This window comes from Montipora capricornis, chromosome 11 (assembly GCF_036669925.1).
Source record: "Montipora capricornis isolate CH-2021 chromosome 11, ASM3666992v2, whole genome shotgun sequence".
NCBI lineage: Eukaryota > Metazoa > Cnidaria > Anthozoa > Scleractinia > Acroporidae > Montipora > Montipora capricornis.
In genome coordinates this window covers 3,435,787-3,458,286 of record NC_090893.1, presented here as the reverse complement: position 1 = coordinate 3,458,286, position 22,500 = coordinate 3,435,787, and the positions used below count along the sequence as shown (strand labels likewise).

Genomic DNA, 22,500 nt, shown 5'->3' with positions numbered 1-22,500 from the left:
TTGTTCTTTTGTTAAACCTCAAGGGTGGTCTCCAATCAGGTGAGACCTTGTAGGAGCTGCGAGGCTACCCACCCTTTTCCTGTATTTAGCACTGGGAAACTAATTCGGGACACCATGTACTTAAGAAATCAACTAAAATCAAATCAACACATATCCAATCATTGGCTGGCTTTTTTACGAAAGGGGAAAACCAGAGTACCCAGAGAAAAACCTCTTGGAGCAGAGTAGAGAACCAACAAACTTAACCCACTTATGACGGCAAGTCGAACCCAAGCCACAATTTGGTGGGAGGCGAGTACTATGACCACTGCACAATCTCTGCTCCCCTTAACGTAAAACAGATAGTATATAGAGGATATTACACGGCCGCTTGGGGATACGAATTTTATCTTCGAGTGCTTCAAGTATCTCTCACGAGTGAGCGATACTTTCAGCACGAGAAGATAAAATTTTTATCCCCAAGCGGCCATTTAATGTTCGGTTTATTATATAGATATTGATGAAATGTCTAGATTTAAAACAACTTGTTTTATTCATTTTCGAAATGATGAAAAAGTGGTCACCAACCGCTAAAACACGCATGTTGCGTAACATGAAACAAGATATGAAAGTTATGAAAAACAAATCATGATAATGTCAAATTTTGGAATAAAAATGTTATGTAGTAGAGAAGAATTATATTAAAGGACAAAAGTATCTTACAATGAAGAGAAAGCTCGCGTTTAATTGGCTAATCGTGTTGGTTACCATGACAACACCGATATCCTCAAATGTGAAAGATAGAAATGATATGTTCATTGCACGCGGTGAAGATATGATTTTTTAGCAAAAGGAGAAGTCCTGGTATTTCATCAATACCTATATCATAAATTTAATTAATTTATAGTCATTCCTGTTATCACATTGCATACTGGTCTCTTTTAGAGTGCTTAGATATTTTAAAAGGACCAAGTTTTTTTTTAGTCCCTGACAAGACTCAACAACCTTTTAAATTTATTGACCGTTGAATCCTTCAGTTTAATGTTTGAACCCTTTTGATTTTCTTCGCTTTATGTCATCTCTGCATTTCAAAAAATGCTTGGTAATCAAAAAGCTCTTAGCCGCACATGCAAATGCCGAATTGTAACAAGAGAAGAAGATGGTTACAGATTAAGTTCGATACAGGTTTAATCCGGGAGTATAATGTTACTAAAGATAAAATAATTTAAAAAAATAAACATCTCTTCTGATTATTCGAAAGTATTATGTTAAGCTCGATCAGCGTAGAAATAATAGATCGAGAGATGGGTGGTACATCACTTCACTTTCGATTGTTGGACAACCGTGTTATTTGACCAGCCTTTTCAATTCTAAAAACGTGTTATTTAACAATGACGTACTAATATAGTTATAAACCTTAAAAGGATGCAATTCCAGTCCCACTGGGGCCAAAATATCTTGAACTTTTGCGACAATTTCTTTCGCTCTGATTTCCTCCATTTTGAATTCGATGCCAGTCTCGTCTCGGTTTGTTCCCGATGAAAGTCAATCAACAGGTGGATCGATGGACTCGGAATCTGGGAGTGTTAAACTGAGAACTCGAAATTTTTAAGAGAATCTTCTGATATTGCTTGTTTGATTTCAATTCATTGACGTACTTTTTTCTTGTTTTATTTTTATTTTTATTTTCTTAAGTGCTAGAATTGTCGCGTCTTTGCAAGCGAACACCTTGTTGCGCCCGCAGGAGTTTATGGGCTAAAACCGAGGTGGGATTCCAGGAGTCCCCGCGTAGATATCAAGATGATTTGACGTATATGAAGACTTCATACAATTAAATTTACTGTGATTAGGTTTAATACAGTTAATCACACTGAAGCGAACAGTGTGGTCCTGGGTAAAACGTTCTAGGGGCGCAAGGTATCCTTGGGAAGAGATGAGCACCAGGCGAGCTGATGGAGGATTCAGCGCGTAACGAAGAAAGGTGAGTTGTCTGGTGTTATTCTTTTGAATATTCATCACTTTGAACAAGGGGAAAAAGCTTTAGAACACAGTTTTGAAAAGAAAATTGAAAAATTCGACTTAATAGTTAAATACTCAGTCACAAAAACGACAGACTCATTTGCATTTGGGTGATACTAATAATTGTTATGATCTTATGGTCCGTACGTCCCCGCGCGCACTTTCATGCTAAAGTATTGGGGAAATCCTCGTGTGAGGGCTGTACGCATTAGCGCGAGCAGGGCCGGAAAAAGCCGTACGGCCCAACTAAAACACGTACTGCTCCTTGCGATGCAATTTTTGGGGATTTCGTCGCTTTTAAACTCGGTCACGGCGCACGGACCTCGCTTCGGTCGGTCCGTACGCCATGACCTCTGGCCAAATATTTTCCCGTCCGGCCCTCCCACTCAGTCAATAAGTACATAATGTTGGTACATATATTTATGAGCGGTTGCTAGCGCAAAAAGAATTTGCGCGTGAAAAAGATTTGCTTCAGTGATAAGTCCATATTCATAACGCAGTTTGAATGCAGTCCGCGAACCCTCAAGATGTTCTTGTGATTTTGACATGAGAAATGTCGGATAAGAAGGCTCGTCTTGGTTCAAACGAGAGACGCTAAGTGGTTTTAAGGCGAATTCTCGTTAAGTTATTTTGACTCCTTTAATTAAAGACATTGATACCCGAACATTCAAACCCGTGAATTGAAATACATGGAAAACTTAATCAAATAAAGTATATACATCTATAAAGTTTGATATGGAAACATAGCATGTTCAAATCTCCTGGGATTAAGGTTCTTTGTGTCTTGTATTTGCATTATAATGTAGCATTCACATTTAAATGATATGGAAATACCTGAAACGAAACGTTTTATTCCCAAAGGGTTTGAATTGGGTACAACATTGAGTTAGCCGATTTAGTCTAGTTTATTTTCCCCCAAAACTACGTTTAAAAATGGACACTTTTCTGATGGTGATGGGGACTAGTCCGATTTGGGTAAATAGAACGGTTTTCAATTGAGTGTCGAAAGCAATTAGCGAATTGCTTTGGTTTTGCATTACTTTACTCAGTGATTGGCTCAAATTTCTCGCGCCACTTTTTCAACCAATCAGAAGTGAAACCAAAAACAATCCTGGCTCGCGCGTGCACATTTTCCCGCGCTTTGGGTCGGCTACGTGTAATAACTTCGAGTTTTGATTGGTTTACTGGATTGTCTCCGTCCTTTTTGATTGGCCAAAGTAAATACTTTGGTTTTGGTTTTATGACACTCGATTGAAACTCGCTCTAATTCTCAAAAATGATGATGGACTATTGTTGACAGTTATAATTATGGTCACAAAAAACTCGTGGTTTTTAGACAAGGTGAACAAAACCAAGAGCAAACCCCTCTCTTTAAAAAGTTGTGTTCGCAGACGCAAAGTGATTATTATTTTAATTTTATATCCAGGAAAGCTTCGCCGTTAATCATCCAGAGGACACAGTACGGGAAAAAGAAACACGCTTGAAAGGTAAGAAATTTCTCTATGTGGATTTAATTGTCATAGTATTACTTCATCCAATCACAATCCACTCAAAGAGTCCAATGAACCAATCAGAATGCAAAGCAGATAAACTCAGCCGGCGATGGGAAAACGCGTTCGAGAGATTAACAGTTCATTTGTGATTGGTCCAAAAAGAGCGAGGCGGGGGGTCCATAAACTGATCACGAATCTTAGACAACCGAAATCAACTCTCCTCTTGTAGGAAACTGTGTAATAGCGTTTTCACGTGACGTCACGGAGGCCATGTTGGTTTCCCTAACCAATAGAAGGGCGGCCATGTTGGTGTCCCAAACTAATCCTCCGGGAATCGAGCTCTATTATCAACAAACGCTTTCTTTTGTTTCGGTGGAAAAACAAGGTTACTGATCACGTGAGTAAAAACACTCTATAGCTTGTGTGCTTGTTAGGTTAATGTATGACGATTTGCATAAAATGGCGCAGCTGACCAAAATATCGCTAAAGCGCTCGTGAGTTATTCATTTTGAGACTTGGGCATTGGGCGTGCGTTATATATGCCTGGTTACAATAGACAACACAGACTTGCGCGGGAGCGAATTGTACATACTTCGTTGTTAAAGGAAACGATTTTTTCTACGACTTTTTCAGCTGTCGCATCGCCCGTTCAAAGGTGGCTACACTTGCGATTTTCATCGCGCGCTGGCGACGCGAGAAAATTTGAAAAATCGCATCACCGGGGCGAGCAAAAAGTCGCTCGTGTAGCCGCGGCTTTATACATGTCTGGTTACGATAGACAATACAGGCATGCGCGCGAGCAAATTGACATACTTGACAGCATTGGGCGTTCGTTATACATGCCCGGTTACGATAGACAACACAGGCTTTCGCGAGCAAATTGTACATATGCTGAAATTGCAGTCAGGAATTTGCATAATTACTAAAAGAAAAGTCAGTGTCCAACATTTCTTATAGTATATTGTACATACTTGACAGCATAGGGCGTGCGGTATACATGCCTGGTTACGATAGACAACACAGGCTCGTGCGCGAGCAAATTGTACATACTTGACAGCATAGGGCGTGCGTTATATATGCCTGGTTACGATAGACAACACAGACTTGAGCGGGAGCAAATTGTACATACTTCGTTGTTAAAGGCAAGATAGGGCGTGCGATTATTCAATTTTACGAGCGTGCGTAAGTTGTGCGTGCTTGGTTATCATTGACAACATAGGCTTCGCGAGCGTGCAAATTTTACGTACCGAGTTACCAATGACATCATAAGTCACGCACGCGTAAATGTTCGGCTACAACTAAGGCAAACTTATTTGTTTTAAACTCAACAATTTTAAGCAATTAATTTAAAATTACTTAGTGTCTTTGCTTAAGTTTGTGTATTTTTTCCATCAAATTTAAAATTGTTTAGAGGATCAATTGATAAAAAGTTAACACTTTTGAGATAAGAAATCAAACGTTATAACCATCATCATCGTCGTCGTCGTCTTCGTCATCATGATCATCGTCGTCGTCGTCGTCGTCATCATGATCATCGTCGTCGTTGCCGTCGTCATCATGATCATCGTCGTCGTTGCCGTCATCATCATGATCGTCGTCATCATCGTCGACGTCGTCGTTGTCGTCGTCTTCATCCTGGTAGATCAGATGTGGTCGACTCCTGCATTTCTTGCCGTTTGTGACTTCCCACGGTACAAATGTATGCCCAACCTTTTTCTCCGCCAGCAATCATTTAACGAAAGCCATCGAAAGGCGCGATTTTTTATATGCAACCATAGCAACAGTGATCTTTTTTCGTGTGAAGATATCATGTTTTCGTGCGAAAGCTCACTTGGTATTTCATTGGTGTTTATATAATAAACATCCTTGGAGACCCAAGGGCAGCTAGTCGGGACGATAGAATGTTCGTGGTGAAAGTTTACTACTAGAAGGGGAAGAGGACTTGGGCACTTGCTCTTACCGAACCAGTTCCTGAAGCGTTCGAATTGCCTGCTATTGATTGGCCACAAAAATGTTTTTGTGGCCAATCAGCGAAGACGAGCAGCCGAGTGGCTCTGATCTTTTCTTACCCGGAGTAGTTTTCTTCATCGATCGCCATAGTTCCGTAGCGCGTTCAACGGGCAAAGTTTTGTCGTTTCAAAAGTCGTGCGACGAACATGGAGATGTAAAAGGTAAGCCTGGCGTTGTGTACTAAACAAGTTAGCGAGCAAAGGTGCAGAAAGTGAAAGTCGTGCATCGCGTAGCGGCAATAAAAATTTACGATACCTTCGAAAGATCCGCCGTAAACATTTTCCGGAGAGTGTTTGTTGCTTGCAGCCGTGCTAAAGCTTGTAGTTCACGTTTTGTTCTGAAACTTTCCTCGGGGAACGCGCTATGCAACTATGGCGATCGATGAGGAAAACTACTTCGTGGAAGAAAAGATCAGAGTCACCCGGATGCTCCTCTTCGCTGATTAACCACAAAAATGTATCGTTATTTGAGTCCATACCTCTTTTCAAACTGTAGCGCCAGTTGCGATAAGCTTCGAAATGTGTCCGAGAGGAGACCCACTGGCATGGTGTGACTAGCTATTGACACTGTCGGTCGGTGGGGGGGGGAATACTCTTGTCTTGGAGACAGCCATATGAAACGAAGCCTCGTTTTAGCACTGTCCATCTTACCACCAAGCTCCTCGTGGTCATGTTTTGCCGTGACGGAAAATACGAATAAAGTGCACGAATTTCCGTCATGCGTGTCGGCTGAAGTCGCAAGCGCGAACTACGCGTCGTGTTTACGCGCGCGGTAATCCCATTCCCACGATACACATTCCCAATCGTCCGCTACACACGCTAAAAGCGAGGATTAAATAGGAGCCCTGATTCTTTTAGAAGAGTTTCAAAAGTTTTACTTAACAAGTTTTGAGGTTAGAAAAGTCCAAAATGAGCCTTAAAAGGTGTAACTTACTCCAAATAACTTTATCTGCTCTATAATTATATACAATCAAGGCTTGTGTGAATCATTGTTCGACCCTTGTAGCACGCCATTTTGAATTTCAGCGCTCAGTTCATTGATGACTGACATGTGATCAAATTTGTCAGGAGATCGATTGAATGTTTTGAGAATCTCTTCTCTGCTGTTGTTCTCTGAAGCATAGAACATCTGAACTTGATATGCCAGCCACTGCGCATCCAATACACTCTGCAAAAAAAATGAGAGGTTTAGGTCTGCAGTCCTTTATCGGTAGTCAATAGACCGTATTCGTATTCTCAGTATTGGACTCCTCTATTGCTTCGCGTTAGCTTCCATTGCAAGCTAGTTCCAGTCCAATACTGAGAATACGAATATGGTATATTACTGAAGGGAAGCATAGTATGTATATAAATTATGTGCAAAAATGATTCACTCACCAATTCATTGGTATCAACTTCTCCAACCATTAGAACTATGCCTATAAGACAACGCAACCAAAAAAAGACATTTTACAACACGATGGGCATGAGGTAGGGCGCCTTTGTCCGCAAGCAAATCGTATGTGAGCTATGACGTCCGATTTATTGTATCATGTTTTACGAGAGAAAGCTGAATGCTCTGCTTTTAGCTATCATCACATTGTCAACTCACAATTATTACTCCCCCAGTAATTCTCTCCCATGATTACTGATCTATTAGAGCAGTTTTCAAATGACTTCCGAAAGTGATTAAGCGATTGCAATTTCAACGCTTAGTGATTGGTTTAAAAATCTCGCGCCAGTTTATCAACAACCAATGAGAAGGAAACTTGCACGCGCGATTTTTCCCGCGCTTTGAGCAAGTCACATGGGAATTGCTACGAATTCGGATTGGTTCATTTCGCAGTTTGCACCTGCTGTGATTGGTCGAAGTAATTACTTTGGTCTTTGTTTTACGACACTCAATTGAGAATCACTCTATCATGGGCAAAACAATGACTTCATTTACGAACCTTTGCTTTCTCTGAGATCTGTAAAGTGTCTCATTGCCAATGACCAAGGAGCGTTCTCACCTCGCGTCTGTATATTACAAAAAAGGTAAAAAAGTAAGGTAAAGTGACCGCTTATGAGCCAGAAGGCCCATCAGGCCGGCGCTTATCTCCGGTTTCCGTAGCATGAAGCGACTATGAGTATTTCTACTCCCCCCTGGATGGGATGCTAGTCCATCGCAGGGTTACCCCCAGCATTACGCCGGTACCCATTTATACACCTGGGTGGAGAGAGGCACCGTGAGAGTAAAGTGTCTTGCCCAAGAACACATCACAATGTCCCCGGCAAGGCCCCGAACCCGGACCACTCGATCTGGAGTCGAGCGCACTAACTATGAGGCCACCGCGCCTCCCATAAAACAAAGGTACATAAAACAAAATTATTACCTCAAAAGAATAAAATCCTCTAGGACCAAAATTCTAATCAGAAGGTGCTCAAAGAACAGGCGCAATAAAAGGGGACCCTTTTGTTCAAATTCATTCAAGGAAGACCGATAATTAATTTTAATTTAATTTAATTTATTACATACATTTACTCCACTAAAAGAAAATTAACAGAACTGTTCAACAAAGAAAAAAACAGGTGTGGTGGAGGTGGAGACATCGAAAAGTCCGTAAACACCATTCTAGGGATGCTCCCATAGCTAATTTCTAATTAAGTATTTTCTAATAAACAATTCACTAATTAATTATTCCTAATAAAACTTAAAACACTACTTTCAAAAATTGAAGTACTTCTGGATTCCCTAATATGATTTATTAAAGTATTCCATTAGTTAACAATACGGTTAAAAAAAACTATATTTAAATGCATTAGTTCTACTATGATAAGGTACAAGAGCGGAGGGGTTGGCGCAGTGGTAAGATCTCTGCTTTCCAACCCTAAGGTCCCGGGTTCCATTCCCGGTTCTGCCGAGACTGGAATATTTGGCGACCTTCTTTCCCGCTAAAGTTCACTCCGCTCTCCATCCTTCCGAGGTCGGTAAAATGAGTACCAGCATGCATGGACTGCTTAGAAGCGGCTGCAATTTGCGCCTGTATATGCTTCCATTCCGTTGGGGATAAATTGATCATTGTAAAGCGCCTTTGAGACGTTAGTGATGGGGGCGCTATATAAATGCACCACTTTACTTTTTTTACTTTTAAGGTCTTGTGAGTCATTTCTCCTTAAATTCTATCCTATATTTTTGCCCTTACAAAAAAAGAGCTTATCTGATACATCTACATAATTCACGACGGAGATCAACAAACAGCAGCAAAGAGAGGGAACTCTCGACTTATTTCCAGGCACAATAAAGTGAACAGGGAATTTAAAACAACAACGACAGACATCATTTGATTACATAATAAGGACACATTGCGGTTAGAGGAGCTTTGTGTTTTATTGCCCAAATTATCACAAAGCTCTGTAAGCGTCCATAGAGGATGGACAAGTCATGCACAAGAATTTAGGGAATTGTGATAGTACTTAACAAAACTCCTGCAAGTAAACCCACCGAAGAGAGGAGACGATCTTTCTTAGCGAAATTGGACGAAGGACAGGACGGGTGTCTCTCGGGAAGAAAGAAAACGGCCTTTTTACAGTAGAGACGCATAATGCGTCTGGAAAACTTAAGGCAATTTCTTGTAATGCGTCACTGTATAAAGACGGGCGTCTTTCAAGTCTCATAGCGTCTTTCAAGACGCACGAAACAATTTAGTTAGTCCAGATTCATAATTCATCTCTCACCCGTCTTTAAACAGGACGAACTATAAAAGACGTATTAACATAAAGTGCCCAACGTCGTCCACGCGCATGATCCATCTCTGGTATAAAACGGCCGACGACTGGCGAAGAAGACGATGAAGAGGAAGACGACGACAAACCAAACGGCGAGACTCAACAAACAGTAAAGGACGCCAACCGGCATCCACGACCCGAACCAAACAACAGACGAATACCAGAATATCTGTGTGCAGAGGAGGTGGACAGGGAAGAGTGATTTGTAGACGACCTTACCACCCCTACCAGGACACGCGGAAGAAGGGAGGGGGGGGGGGGTTTGGGGAAAATTGAGACCTATTACTTGAAACTTCCTCCTCGAATACCAAGAAGGAAAAAGGCAAAAAGTCCCTTAAGGGGTAACGAACAGCGAAAAGCATCCATCTTCAGCATCCTTCGCCCGACTGTGCATTCAGACAGTGGATAGTACCTTCTGTGTAGAAGAAAGCTCAACTGTGCCATCACAAGCGAACAATGTGGACAAAGACAAAGAACTCCCGCGAAAAACACAGGAAGAAAGGAAAAAAGCACTGAGAGAAAAAGAAATAAACACAGAAAAGGAAGGATAAGGAAATTAGTGAAATACGTAGAAATAAAATGGAATTATCGTAGTGCCTTTTGTGTCTATGTTGTTTGTGTTATTGAATTGGCAGATGGCAGACATCCGAGTCAACGATCAGAACATGATGGAGGTAGTGCTCGACTTGGAGATGCCCATGTCGCCATTTGGGCCGAGTTCACCCAGTTCTCCAACACATTGACCGGCTGTGGACCACGATATTGAACCAGCACCAACGCAGCAGCAGCAGCCGCCAACACCAATCCAGCAGACAGTCCGAGCTACATCTACTATGGTGCAACCCCCCTTGGGAGGGACTCCACCCCAAACCTAGGGGGACGCAGAAATGATGATAACAGAAATAACCATCGAGGCAGACGTCAACATGACAACAGAGAAGATGTGCGACGACGATACGCTGGACAACAACACAATAGTCAATTTTACCACAATCGACTACAAAGACGCAGAAAGTGTTTCAATTGTGGTAGTATCGACCACCTAAAAACGGAGTGCCGTGCGCCACGCTGGAGGCTTCGCAAACGCACTAGGAATGTTACTTATATTTTTCAAGGCGAGATTAACCACCTTGTAATAAATCTTTAAATGTTACCAACAAACAGCCTGTACCCCATCTAAAGACACTAGGTAAGCTTGGAATAGACCTCTTTAAAGCTTGTACGTTTTGTTTTGCCATTCCAGACCACGTGATGTTACTCTAGAGAACAGCTTCTTTCAAATGTCGTCTTATGCACGTGCTTATGCAGGAATAATTTATGACAAAACAAAAGGAGAATTCCCTTGAGAACATCACGTGGTCTGAAGTGGGAAAACAAAACGTACAAGCTAAAGAGGGAAATTCCACAGGAAAATAATACACAGCCCAGTGGTTAGGGGTTAGGATGCTTGCCTCAGGACCCGGAGATTCCGGGTTCAAGACCTGTTCTGAACGCACCGATATTCTCGGTTGCTCTAGTTTGCCTCTGGCCAGCTGGGATTCTTTCATTAATGTTTCATTGGCCGTGAAAAGCCCCAACAGGGAGTGGTCAATTAAGTACGTAAGTATCTTGCATGCCCTCGGTCCCTATTAAAGGGAACATTTATGGAGGAACGGAACTTGTTCACAGCGGCAAATAGGTCAATTAAAAGCATGACGAGACTAGCCGACGATACCCCCAACACAATGCTGCCCAGTAAAGTGTTCTAGAAAACGTCACGGGGGAAAAGAAATCAACTCTAACACTCGAATCACGGTCAAGTCGCCCGAAACCCGAGCAATGTCAATGTCACCCGAACTTTATTGTCATGTCGTCCGAGACCGCGAGTTACATGTATGTCGCGCGGAAAGCTGATATCGATAAAGCTTCGGGCGGCACAACTCGGACTCTCGGGCGACACGACGATAATTTCGGGCGACTTGACCGGTTTCCTTAAAACTCTTTTGGTGGACTCTTCTTTACTCCGCGACTGTACGTAACTAACAACCATCAACAACTGGCTCCTAGAACAGTTACAGCACCTTTTTATACGTTTTGGTACCAACCTAGCCGTCATGCCCGTGTCAATCATGTGTGACGTGAACTCATGTCAATCATGTGTGACTCGTGACTCGTTTGACTGTTACATTTTTTGCCTCATTAGCATATGCACATCGTTTTCTTCTAATATCTATCAGCCAAAAAATTAAGTGCTGAATATTGAAAGTGCATTGCATAATGAGCTATCTCTGAAACTTTGAGCGCAATTTGCCGGACAATCTCTGAGTAATGACACTCAAAATTTTACAAACAATGTATGGGCTCAGTACCGCTTTTGCCACCCTGGGCCCGGTTGTTCAAACGCCGATTAACGCTAATCCCAGATTAAAAATTAACCAAGGAGTTTATTTCTCTACTACTAAATGTTGTTCAAAGCTGATATTCAGCAAAACTATACATTAGAAGAAGTCAATCTTGAAAAACAAAAATAAGCAAAAGATACTTTCATCAAAAAGTTGAAAACATCAGACAAAAGTTTAAGTTAATCCTGGATTAAGTTAATCGGCTTTCGAACAACGAACAAATGACTCACTCGTTGTCAAAGGTAAAAGGCTTAAAACTGGAAAATTAACTAAGGTTATCACGCTCTTTTACCTTTTGAAGTCAATATTGTGAATAGCATGACGCCTTCTGTCACCAATCTCATATGTTAATGAGCCAATTCGCCTGTACGTATACGTACGGGCCTTACACCATAAATTACCGAGAATACGTGTCAACAAATGCCTATTGTAATTAAAAATACTAAACAACAGTACCAATTGTACCGCTAAAAACTCGAATAAACCTTCACACGGAATTCTTGTCGGCACGCCAGAGGAACCGAACCAATAATTATAAACAGTTTATTCTTAACCAAAAAAACCGAGTTGTCTGCAATACCAGACACTAGGCACCTGTTCCATACTAAATTAACGACAGGAGAAACTGTCTATTAGTCATGGCTCGCTGCTCTTTGGTATTGTAAGCAGCTTATATATATATTTTTTTGAAGTCTAAGTCATTGTTTCAATAATTTAGTCTTCTGTTTTTGGCCAGCGAGCCAATCACATTATAAGTTACGAGAGCTGCTACTGTACATCACCCATGAAATGATAACTCGAAAATTGCGTTTGCTAATCCGATGTTAATGATAAGATACATTTCATGCAGTTCTGGATGAAGAATGCAAAACTAAGGAATACATTAACTAGTTGTCGAACATACAGGAAGTCAGTCTGAGACTGATTGTAGTATTCTGACCTGATAGTGAAGGAGAGATGTGAAATAGCATTTGTGATCTTGAAATTCAGCGTACATGAATTCATAACCTTGTTCTCTGGGAAGAGGATAAATAAACTGTCGAAAAAAGAGTAAAGTATGAATTTGGAACAAGCTTCTTCAAACCACCAATCTACGGCTCATTTTTGCAACAACTAGGACAAGAAATGGCCAGATCTCAAGTAAGATTCTAAATTAATAAGAGCAGAGTTAACTGAAATTATTAATTTAAATTTTCAACCTCGGTTAATGCATTTCTCGTGCTCTGATCGGTTTACTCAATCTCGGTTATCAGCTTTTATTAAATTCTCAACCTCGGATAATGCAATTCTCGTGCTCTGATTGGTTCACTCAATCTCGGTTATCAGCTCATATACCTTACTTTGACCTTATATGGTAAATGATTGCGCTTAGCGTTGCTAAACTAAAAACGTTTACGCCAGAAAGCGAAATTTCTGTCGGTATAAAGCAAAAGAAAAAGGTTTTTGTGGAAAGTTTGGATCACTTTCGAAGCTTCGAGATACGCGAAAAGGTAAGAAATGTTTTTGTGATGAGCCTGCGTCTGTCTGACCACGAGGTATTACATGTACACAACATCGCATCTTCATCAACTTTTTTCGATTTCGCTAGGTTTTTCTCGCTCGTATTTCGTACTTCTAAACTTTTGGAGTTTAAGGAATTTAATAAAACAATTATTCCGTTCGCGCTTGTTGGATATGAGAGTGGTTATAGCCAACTCGGCGCTACGCGCCTCGTTGGCTATTTACCATCTCATATCCAACGCGCGCTCATGGAATAATTGTTAAATATACCTTACTTTGACCTTATATGGCAAATGATTGCGCTAAGCGTTGCAAAGTTAAAATTATTTTCGCCGGAAAGCGAAATTTCTCTCTGAATAAAGCAAAACAAAACAAAAAAAAAAGATTTTGTGGAAAGTTTGGAACAATTCCGACGTTCAGAAGTACGCGAAAAGGTAAGAAATGTTTTGTGATGAGCCTGCGTCTGTCTGACCAGCACGTATTTCACAACATCGCATTTTCGTCAAGTTCTTTCGATTTCGCTCGGGTTTTCTCGCGTTTTTCGCTCGTATTTCGAACTTCCAAACTTTTGGAGTTTAAGGAATTTAGTAAAACAATTATTGCATTCGCGCTTGTTGGATATGAGACTGGTTATATCCAACTCGGCGCTACGAGCCTCGCTGGCTATTTACCATCTCATATTCAACGCGCGCCCATGGAATAAATATTGTTAATTATTTTGTTCAAAATCAGACGAGTCTTTAGGAACCTCCTATTAATTTTGAGAACTTGCGAAAAGTCACAAGTATCAATTCACTACGCATTTTGTGAGATATCACATCTTTCTGTTAACTTTCAAATTAACAAGTAGATTCCATGCGGCCATGCGTCTGTTCAGTAATACCGGTAGAGCACAGATGACGTCAAACTATAGTGATGTCAAAAAAACAAAGTGGCAGCCAAGTGTGTTAAGTCATCTTCATGTATGTTTACATACCAGAGGAAATTTCAGAAATCTCTCCTCCATAATGTTATAAACATCACTCTGAAAAAGAAAAAAATGAAAACATAAATCAGGGTCGTAACGAGGTATACGGGATCAGGGATCAAAGGCCTGAAAAGGGCCGGGATCAGGGATCACAACGCGCGGGATCGGGATCAGCACTATTTTTCAAGGGATTAGGGATCAAATTTTTGCGGGATCAGGGATCAAAAATTTGGGTAAACATATGGGATCAGTTACGAAAAAATATACCTCGTTACGACCCTGATAAAACCAGAGAAGCATTAATAAATGGCGTTAAAATAATCCTGATAGAAAATAGCACGAATGCATTAAATTTGAGTTTACTGTCATGACATGGCGTAAAATAACCTGCCAATAAAAAAATGATAAGGATGGTAATTGCTTTGATGAACCACACAATGTTTTTTAAGTTCATTTTTTTAATAAAGACAATACATGTTTCGGATGGGGCATCATCCATCGTCAGTTGGACAGTGAGAAATTTATTTATTTACTCAAATTCAATTACACAGAATGATGATCAAAACAAACAAAACAAAAACAAAGTATTAAATATATTTACAAGTACAAAAAGGAGATATCGGAGTAATTAGGCCAGTTTATACAGAATTCTAGATTTCCTCAGAGATGTTCGTGGATGTGAGTGGCGAAGTGTCTGTTGGTTTCACCAACATGACAGGCACTACAGCCTGCACATGAAAACTTATAAATGACTCACGATTGTAAATCCGTAGGGAAAAACCCATGTGCAGGCTGTAGTGCCTGTTATTTTGGTGAAACCAACTGACACTTCACCACTTGCATTCGCGAACATCTCTCTTCTGACAAACATTCCCACATCTTTAAACACCTGAGAAGTTCTGAAAATTGTCACTCCCGTTGATCAGAAGATTGTTTCAAAATTCTCCGGTCTGCGTCCACAAGCGTCCAATTGAAAATCAAGGAAGCCATGCACATCCTTTGGGAGCAGCCGTCTTTATATTCCCAGGTCAAACATCTTCATTTATCCCTTTCATACTAACAATTAATTAATCTCCTTTCTTAGCTTAAATAGTTTTACTCTTTTTTTTTTGGTTCGCACCTTCATCCTTAATTATCCTCGTTAACATCTCACTTCGTTATACTATTTATTGCACATTTTCATTTTATTTCTCACTGTACAACTGACAATGGATGATGTCTCATCTGAAACATGTATTGTCTTTCTTAAAAATGGACTTCAAAAATATTGTGTGGTTCATCAAAGCAATATCCTATTAATTTTCATGCAGCTACAAAGCATAATAATAATAATAATAATAATGATAATATGTAAAATATTTTATTCCCTTTTAAAAACAGAAAAATACGTACATAACTTACAGAAATATTAAAAAGTAAGAATTGGAAGCACAATACAACATTCAAAATTATTATAAATCATAAGAATGCAATCACCATGTCAATAACAATTTCCAAAATACATATTCCTTGTGGCTCAGATGTGATCAAAAAGCTCTTACAGGCAGTACAGTATTTTAGAATTAAAGACATGGAAAAAGAAAATTTCAAGTTAAAAGAATAATAATATTTATAATAATAATAATGATGATGATGATGATGATGATGATATTATTATTATTGCTATTATTATTAATATTCATAACATTACATACTGGAATTGCAGCACTGATACAGTCCTTTTCTCTGTGATACTCTCGCCATATCTAAGATTAGGGGAAAAAAAAATATCCTTTCACATTTCCAGCCTAAACTTAGAGATGTCTCATCAGGTTGTTGGTTCTAAGGCCTGACCAAACCAATAGCAAGTGTCTGTCTTAAAGTTTGAAGAATTCTGTGGAAGAATCCAAAATCTACTTACAAATTAAAGAGAACTATTACTCTTTGTAAATAAATTGGCACAGAGTGCCTGATATTGGGAATGTGATCTGGCCTTGTAAAGAGCACTTAAGCCTTTCATTCTCATGATTTAAATGTTGATTCTCCTAAGTAGTACCATGGATTTCTTTGTTGGGTAGTCACAAGAATTTGGTGTTATATTAAGTTCACACCTCTTAAGCTGATAATATTCTTCATTCTCAATACCTGTCTGACCGATGATTCATTGAAATTGTGATGAAGATTTACGTACCGATAACTCCCGAGAGTCAAAGGGTTTTTAATTTATTTAAAGCTGACTCTGTTGGGTGTTCCGTGGATGGTTGTTGTAGCCAACTTGTCACAATAATAATTATGGAAATTGCTGATACACTAGCTGCTATCGATCCTACCTGCCTGATTTCTTCTGCACTTTTATTAGCAATCTTATCCAAATGCATGATAGAGCTGAGAGTCTATGGAAGGAATAACCACAACGCATGTCAATGTCCTTTGACCCGCTGAGCCCTGTGAGTGACACTTAAAAGATACTCTGTCTAATGCCAGATGATTTTAATCGTCAACTGAAGGCATCCTAGGGTGTTTGAGGTGTCAATGGCTTAAATTTTTAACAAGTCAACATGCCAGCTGAGACTGATGTCTATGTATAAAACAATTTCATAATTCACTGTCAACAATCGTTGCAGCACGTTTGATCGACGGTTTGAAAGAGATGAGTTAGGAAGACAATCTGTAAGGTTTATTACCCCTAAATATCTGGACACAAGTGGCCTTATGTTTATGTTGAGGGGAGGGTTTTGTAATAAGAAAGCAATAAGAAAACAACGGGGGAAGGAAATAGCAAAAGAAGAGGTGTTGCGCTGATCTTCGTGATCATTCTAGATTCATGCAAATAATAAATACATTTGCAAACAGAGCGCAGCTCATACAGTGTATCTGGCGATCTTTAATGTGTGTGTGTGACTGACTCATTCAGGGCTTTCAATAAATTCTAAGTTGATTGGTACACGATTTTGAGTTTACTTACTGTAGTAGGCACTGGGAACCATTAGTGATCATGAGGTGACAAAGCTCTTTTATTTAACTTGTCACACTACATTAGACTTCAGTTATGTTCAAGTTACCAAGCAACTATACATAACGAACAAATATTTATAAATTACTGCAATGAAGTGACCACTGGCTTATTCAGGGACTGTTACATGTATGTACCTTTTCCCCATACACTGATGTTTCTCCTTTGGATGATAAAGGCTTGTTTCCAAGGAGCAATTTCTGAAAGTACAATCACCAGAAATAAAATGCAAATTTAATTTATAGAGAAGATAGTCATAAAATTGTAGAAATCATTATCCACTTGGTTTAACCCGCTGACTCCCCCCGCAGGTTAACCCATAACTTTACCTACAGTAAACCAAAAACATTTTAATGTTTTCATCGCAAAACTCTTTGAAAATCACCTCAGCTGCTTTTTGCTGTATTTTCTTTTTGAACCTTTCAGCTTCTACCTGAGCTTTTGTATCCAAACGGAACTTCTCCTCTGCAGTCTTTTCTTCCCTGTGCAATGGTGTAAATAGTGAAAAAAGAAAGGATTATTCTCGGAATCACACGAAGTAAATGGATGACAGACCAGTATGCTTACACTGTGCAATTCTTTCTCTGTCCACTGAAAGTGGATGTCAGAGTACAAAATGATGTACTAGTACCTCAGCCAGCAACTATTAGCTCTTAGATTTTCCATAATTAAATATTTGACCTTCACTGTGTAACATACCAACTATGGAATCTTATGAGATAAAGCTTACTGTGTCTTGCACAGCCTGAAGTTGATCATGAACAATTTTGTATGCAAGGCAGGAGCTGCAGAGTGCTATAGCCACTCCTGTCTTTTCTTACAGGGTTGTTTTTGGCTTGATTGAAGACTTAATAATTTACACTACTTGTACATATACCAAGACCTTACACCTTACCCCCCCCCCCCCAAAAAAAAAAAAAAAAAAAAAAAAGACATACTCCGCAGACCCTGCGAGGGCCAACTGCACAAAGCAAAGGTGCTGGATCCTGGTGGATCTAACCAGCAAATTTATATTGCAGACTCTAATAATAAAGCAAGGCTGGCTGAGGCTAATATAACGGATAGGAAAAAAAAATTAGCCTCAGCCATACAGCCAGCTTTGCTCTATTATTGGCCGTTTTGCTGGGCCAAAAAAGTGGCTGCAATAAGGAGGTGACCGTATTACCGAGGTGGCTGTAACGCGGCGTTCCACTGTAGTTTCAATTTTGCCTGCAGCCATTAATCATGTTTGCAGCTTCAGTTATTCAACCAGTTACTGCTCTGGGTGTTGGTCATTAACCCATTCTGATGCAGTGATTGACAGCAGTTAACAAATATGAAGGTTGATTGAACTGAAGAGTCTTCAGGCTAATCAAAGTGGCATCAGTTAACCCTTGAAGTGGCTCCCATTGACAACTGAAATCGTCTGGATTTAGACAGAGTAAAAGCTACAAGTGTCACTCTTCGAAGGGGAAAAGTTAACTGAGGCAACACCTCAAAAGTGTGCTAATTGGCTGAGATTTGAACTTGCTTACCTGCTTGTCGAAAGTGATTGTACCTGTGAACACCAAGCACTGTGCTTAAACTTCAATATTCTTTAACCCACTGATACTTGCACTGCCTCCACTGACGAGTAAATCTATCAAGACTCACTCCTAGGGGTCAGTAGAGAGCTTTAGATACTAGAACAAGAACGACTATGTGTACGAGATTTTCTCATAGAACAACAGTGAGCGCATGCAACCAGCGTCATTTTGGTGGGAAAAACGTAATATTGTTGTCATTTTACTGCGAGGTTTTGCAAAAAATGTCATCGTGTCAAAAAAAGTCACCAACACGGTAGCAGTTTTGGCATTTTTCAATCAGGAAAAGGCTCAGTTACCAGCGATAAAAATAACTGAGCAACCAATGCTGCTAACAAAGGGTAAGATTAATCATCCAGGTTATAAATTTCTCAGTATTTTTGCTTAAAACAGGCACTCAAATCTCGTACTCGTTCTCGTCCTAGAATCTAAAGGTCCCTAATAGGTTAAAGGGGACAGAGCTTTTGAGTAGATAATTTTACAGGGTGCAGTTATTACTGCAACCTCAAATACACTATCACTTGCACAGCACACGAAAGAAATAATGCTTTTGACAGCAACCTCATGGTCATCAATATTCTTGTGTACGGTTACTACTGCAATTAACCAGCTACAAGTCCAAATGAATCTTGGTATTAATATAATTAAGTTCGTACATGTTTGTAACTCTACAGTTGTATGTGGCAAAGAGAAGCCTTTAAGAGGACGTTTGCGAAGTGAATTAATCCCGATTGAAGAATTACCGATCGATGCAAACAATATTTTACGTGACAAATGGGTTGAGCCAGAGAGAAAGTGGTTGGGCATGACATTGTGTACAGGTACTCAAAGGTTTAATGCAAGTGTATGTCGCACTAAGCCACGTCCAGTTGAGCCCACTTGACTGAGGTTAGCCTTGTTTGAATATCGGTAGTTTACTAATATCAGTTTTTTCCCTTAATCATCTTTTCTTCGTTACTTAAAACAGAAAGCTTCAACAATCTCAACTTACAATCTCCCTTCCTTTATCTCGTTCCTGACTACTTTTATTCTCTCAGCATATTTCTCGTAAAAAGGATTCGATTCTATGCCATCAGTCGAGAAAAAGACAGGTCTAGATGACGATAACAGCCTGGTAATTGATTTAGCTGAAATCTGAACCGGTAACCTTTGAAAATAATTGCCTTTCGCAAACTTTGAGACGAGCGAACGCACTCTCATCGTAGCCGCCATGTTCAATATGTTTTTGAGACCCAGGTTCTTCTCTGCTGTTTTAACCAAGGTTGGTCCAAGAGGGTTGGGCGATAAGAACGAAATATTTGTTCAATTGATCCCGCTAAATTCAAATAATCGGTCATAAATTTCTCAGCACTCAAACAAGCAGCTGAAAGAAACAGTTTCGTCCAATGTCGTGTGTCTTATGCATTCAGAGACACCGTTTAGAGTATCGTATAAACGTGCTTTGCGAGGTCAAAACTTTCTTTCAGGAGTACCAGACGAACCGCCCTTCTTCCTTTTTTCCCTGGCTGGCATTCCATCGCATCAACCCTGGTTGCTGGTTGTGTGGGATTTAATTTTGCTGGTTGGCTGAGCACCATTAAATTTCACTGCTTGCTGCGAAAATTTCCCTGAATTCTCGCCAAAAATAAATTTTATGGTTAATTGTTAACTGAAAAGTAGCATTACTGACGGCAGGTACAAAACGCAGGTCACAGGGCACAGGGCACAAGACACAGGTCACAGGTCATTGTTTTACCTATACAGAAAGTATCCTAAACATTCATAAAAGCTAACCTTAGGCCTAAAAACTTTTCTTTAGGCCTAAAATTAGCTTTTATGAATGTTTAGGATACTTTTCTTTAGGCCTAATTAGGCCTAATTGGGCCTAAGCTTAGCTTTTATGAATGTTTAGGATACTTTCTGTATAGGTTAAATAATGACCTGTGACCTGTGCCCTGTGCCCTGTGACCTGTGTTTTGTACCTGCCGGATTACTGAAGTAGGGGTGGTCTTGCCCCTGAAATGATGGTTGTACGTTCGTGAACGTGGTAGTCTGTGTGGCAGACGTATTTCCGGTTACACAGGTTATGCACGTGGTGCCTTAGTTGTCTTTTGTGAATGCCAGTTAATTTTTTAACATAATACAGCTCGCTGTGTTGTCATTTTGCTGTATGCTTTGTTTATCTGTCATTGAGAGCGGTAACAGATCGTTGCCCATACACGTGGTTCTGTCCGCACTGTGTAGAGTTGGTGTATTACCGTGGAGATATTTTGATTCTTTGGGTTGCAGGCTTGCTCCACTTTCGTTGAACGTTTGGTAAGTGTTATTAGCAATGTTTTACGCTTACTTCTTGAAGCATTTGGTAAGAAATCACAAAGTCAGGGGCACCCAACGTCAATTTTCGGAAAATATCTGTTCGGAAGACGATTTGAGATCTAGAATTTTCGGAACATTTGTTGTAAAATTTCTTGCTTGCCTTCCTGTCCTAGGATTTTTAACGGATTTTTACCCTAAAAAGGTCACCTAGAATTTTCGGGAGCCTTCTTTCCGGCTGAAATTTTCGAAGAGGTAAGTTTTGATCCCTATAGTTTTCGGATCACTAGACTTTCAGCTAGGAAATCCGAATGGATGAAAATTTTTAGGGCATAAAAATATGCCTATATCTACCGTTTAAATACGAAAATACGTAACATTGCTATGTTTAAGTGCTTTTGAACTATATTTTCGTTGGTTGCCCCTGACAAAGTCAATTTCTCTTCTCATTCCTTCCGTTGTAGAGGCACTTTACTGAAAATTAGTGGCGTGGGTGTTCGATTCTTCCGGCTCTAGTGTACTAGACATTGCAGGTAAGGACGACTGTTCCCTAACTTTTGTTACTGAAGTCATTAGGGAGCTTACGAAACGAGGACGACGACGGCTACGAGGACTTCATTAAAAATACGAGTTCGCGTTATTCATATCGCTACGAAACTATTTCACGTCGTTTCGCGTTAAAAATGTGTAGTAACTGTTGAGGAATTAAACTGGTATGAGTGGGTTGGAAGCCTAGAGAGAGAACTGAAAATTCATCGTCATGTGCTAACGTCCTCCACAGAACCTTGAATTTGGTCATTTCACGTCGTCATTTAGGAGATGACCGCAGAGAAATGTACCAAAATGTAAAACGCACGTGCAGAGCGTGCAGAGCCATTGTTTTTTCTCACTAAACCTATTGTTTTGTAGCGTCGTCGTTGCCGTCGGCGTCGTCGTTTCGTAAGCTCCCTAGTGTCGAGAGTATGCGCTTAACTTCAAATAGGCTGAATTGTCATCGAAGCTGGGGCGCAGCCGAAGGTGTTAAAAAAATGTAGCATTGAAACCTTAAAAAACGTGGAAAGTGCGGTCAGTTAATGCATTTTGAGAAGTTTGTAATCACTGGTACTAAATCTTAGGGGGACTTACACCGAAAAACTTGGTCTGAACGTGGCAAAAAAGTTTGGTCTGATCGCTGCCAAAAGATAAGGGACCGATGATCGTCCCGGCTATTTTCGGAAATTTGATTGATGAAAGCCGAAACGCAGTTGGGCGCCTAGCTTTGCACGTGAAGAGGAGATTCCGCAAAATTATGAAATTGCAGTAAGACAACGAGAGAGTAGAGACGGAATGGCAAAAAGCAACATGACACAAAGGCGACAAAGCAATTATCAACTGAAACATGCTCACACATTCATTGTGGTGAGAGTCAGAGAGCACACAGATACGACTGATTGTTGAGTTCATCATGACTAGTACTCGTTTTACACTATTATAGACATTACAGGCAAGTTTGTTTATACTTAAGGCTCAGGACGCAGAAACAGCGAAAAATGGTTGTTTGGGTTGAGTAACTTTCCTGG

General features: G+C 40.1%; 2 protein-coding genes across 5 annotated transcripts in view; both read right to left on the bottom strand.

The window, feature by feature from the left end:
- Positions 1 to 1,498, bottom strand: part of LOC138024007 (cyanocobalamin reductase / alkylcobalamin dealkylase-like) — a 4,830-nt gene extending 3,332 nt beyond the window's left edge. For all 4 annotated transcript variants that reach the window (XR_011126869.1, XR_011126870.1, XM_068871096.1 and 1 more), the window contains exon 1: positions 1,396 to 1,498. Coding sequence is in view for 2 of the 4 variants with exons in the window: in XM_068871096.1 (XP_068727197.1) it covers positions 1,396 to 1,479 (84 nt within the window). In the remaining 2 variants the exon portion in view is untranslated. The remainder of the gene's footprint in view (positions 1 to 1,395) is intronic.
- A 4,854-nt stretch (positions 1,499 to 6,352) lies between these two features.
- LOC138024686 (ATP synthase mitochondrial F1 complex assembly factor 1-like) lies at positions 6,353 to 19,885 on the bottom strand. The gene is made up of 10 exons (XM_068871901.1): positions 19,641 to 19,885; positions 17,473 to 17,569; positions 17,225 to 17,287; positions 16,405 to 16,467; positions 15,790 to 15,840; positions 14,105 to 14,152; positions 12,569 to 12,664; positions 7,432 to 7,498; positions 6,878 to 6,918; positions 6,353 to 6,668 (listed from the first exon to the last, which is right to left on the bottom strand). Exons 1-10 carry the CDS (start codon positions 19,859 to 19,861, stop codon positions 6,471 to 6,473), a joined length of 945 nt encoding a protein of 314 aa, XP_068728002.1. The 5' UTR covers positions 19,862 to 19,885; the 3' UTR covers positions 6,353 to 6,470.
- Between the last annotated feature and the right edge of the window lie 2,615 nt (positions 19,886 to 22,500).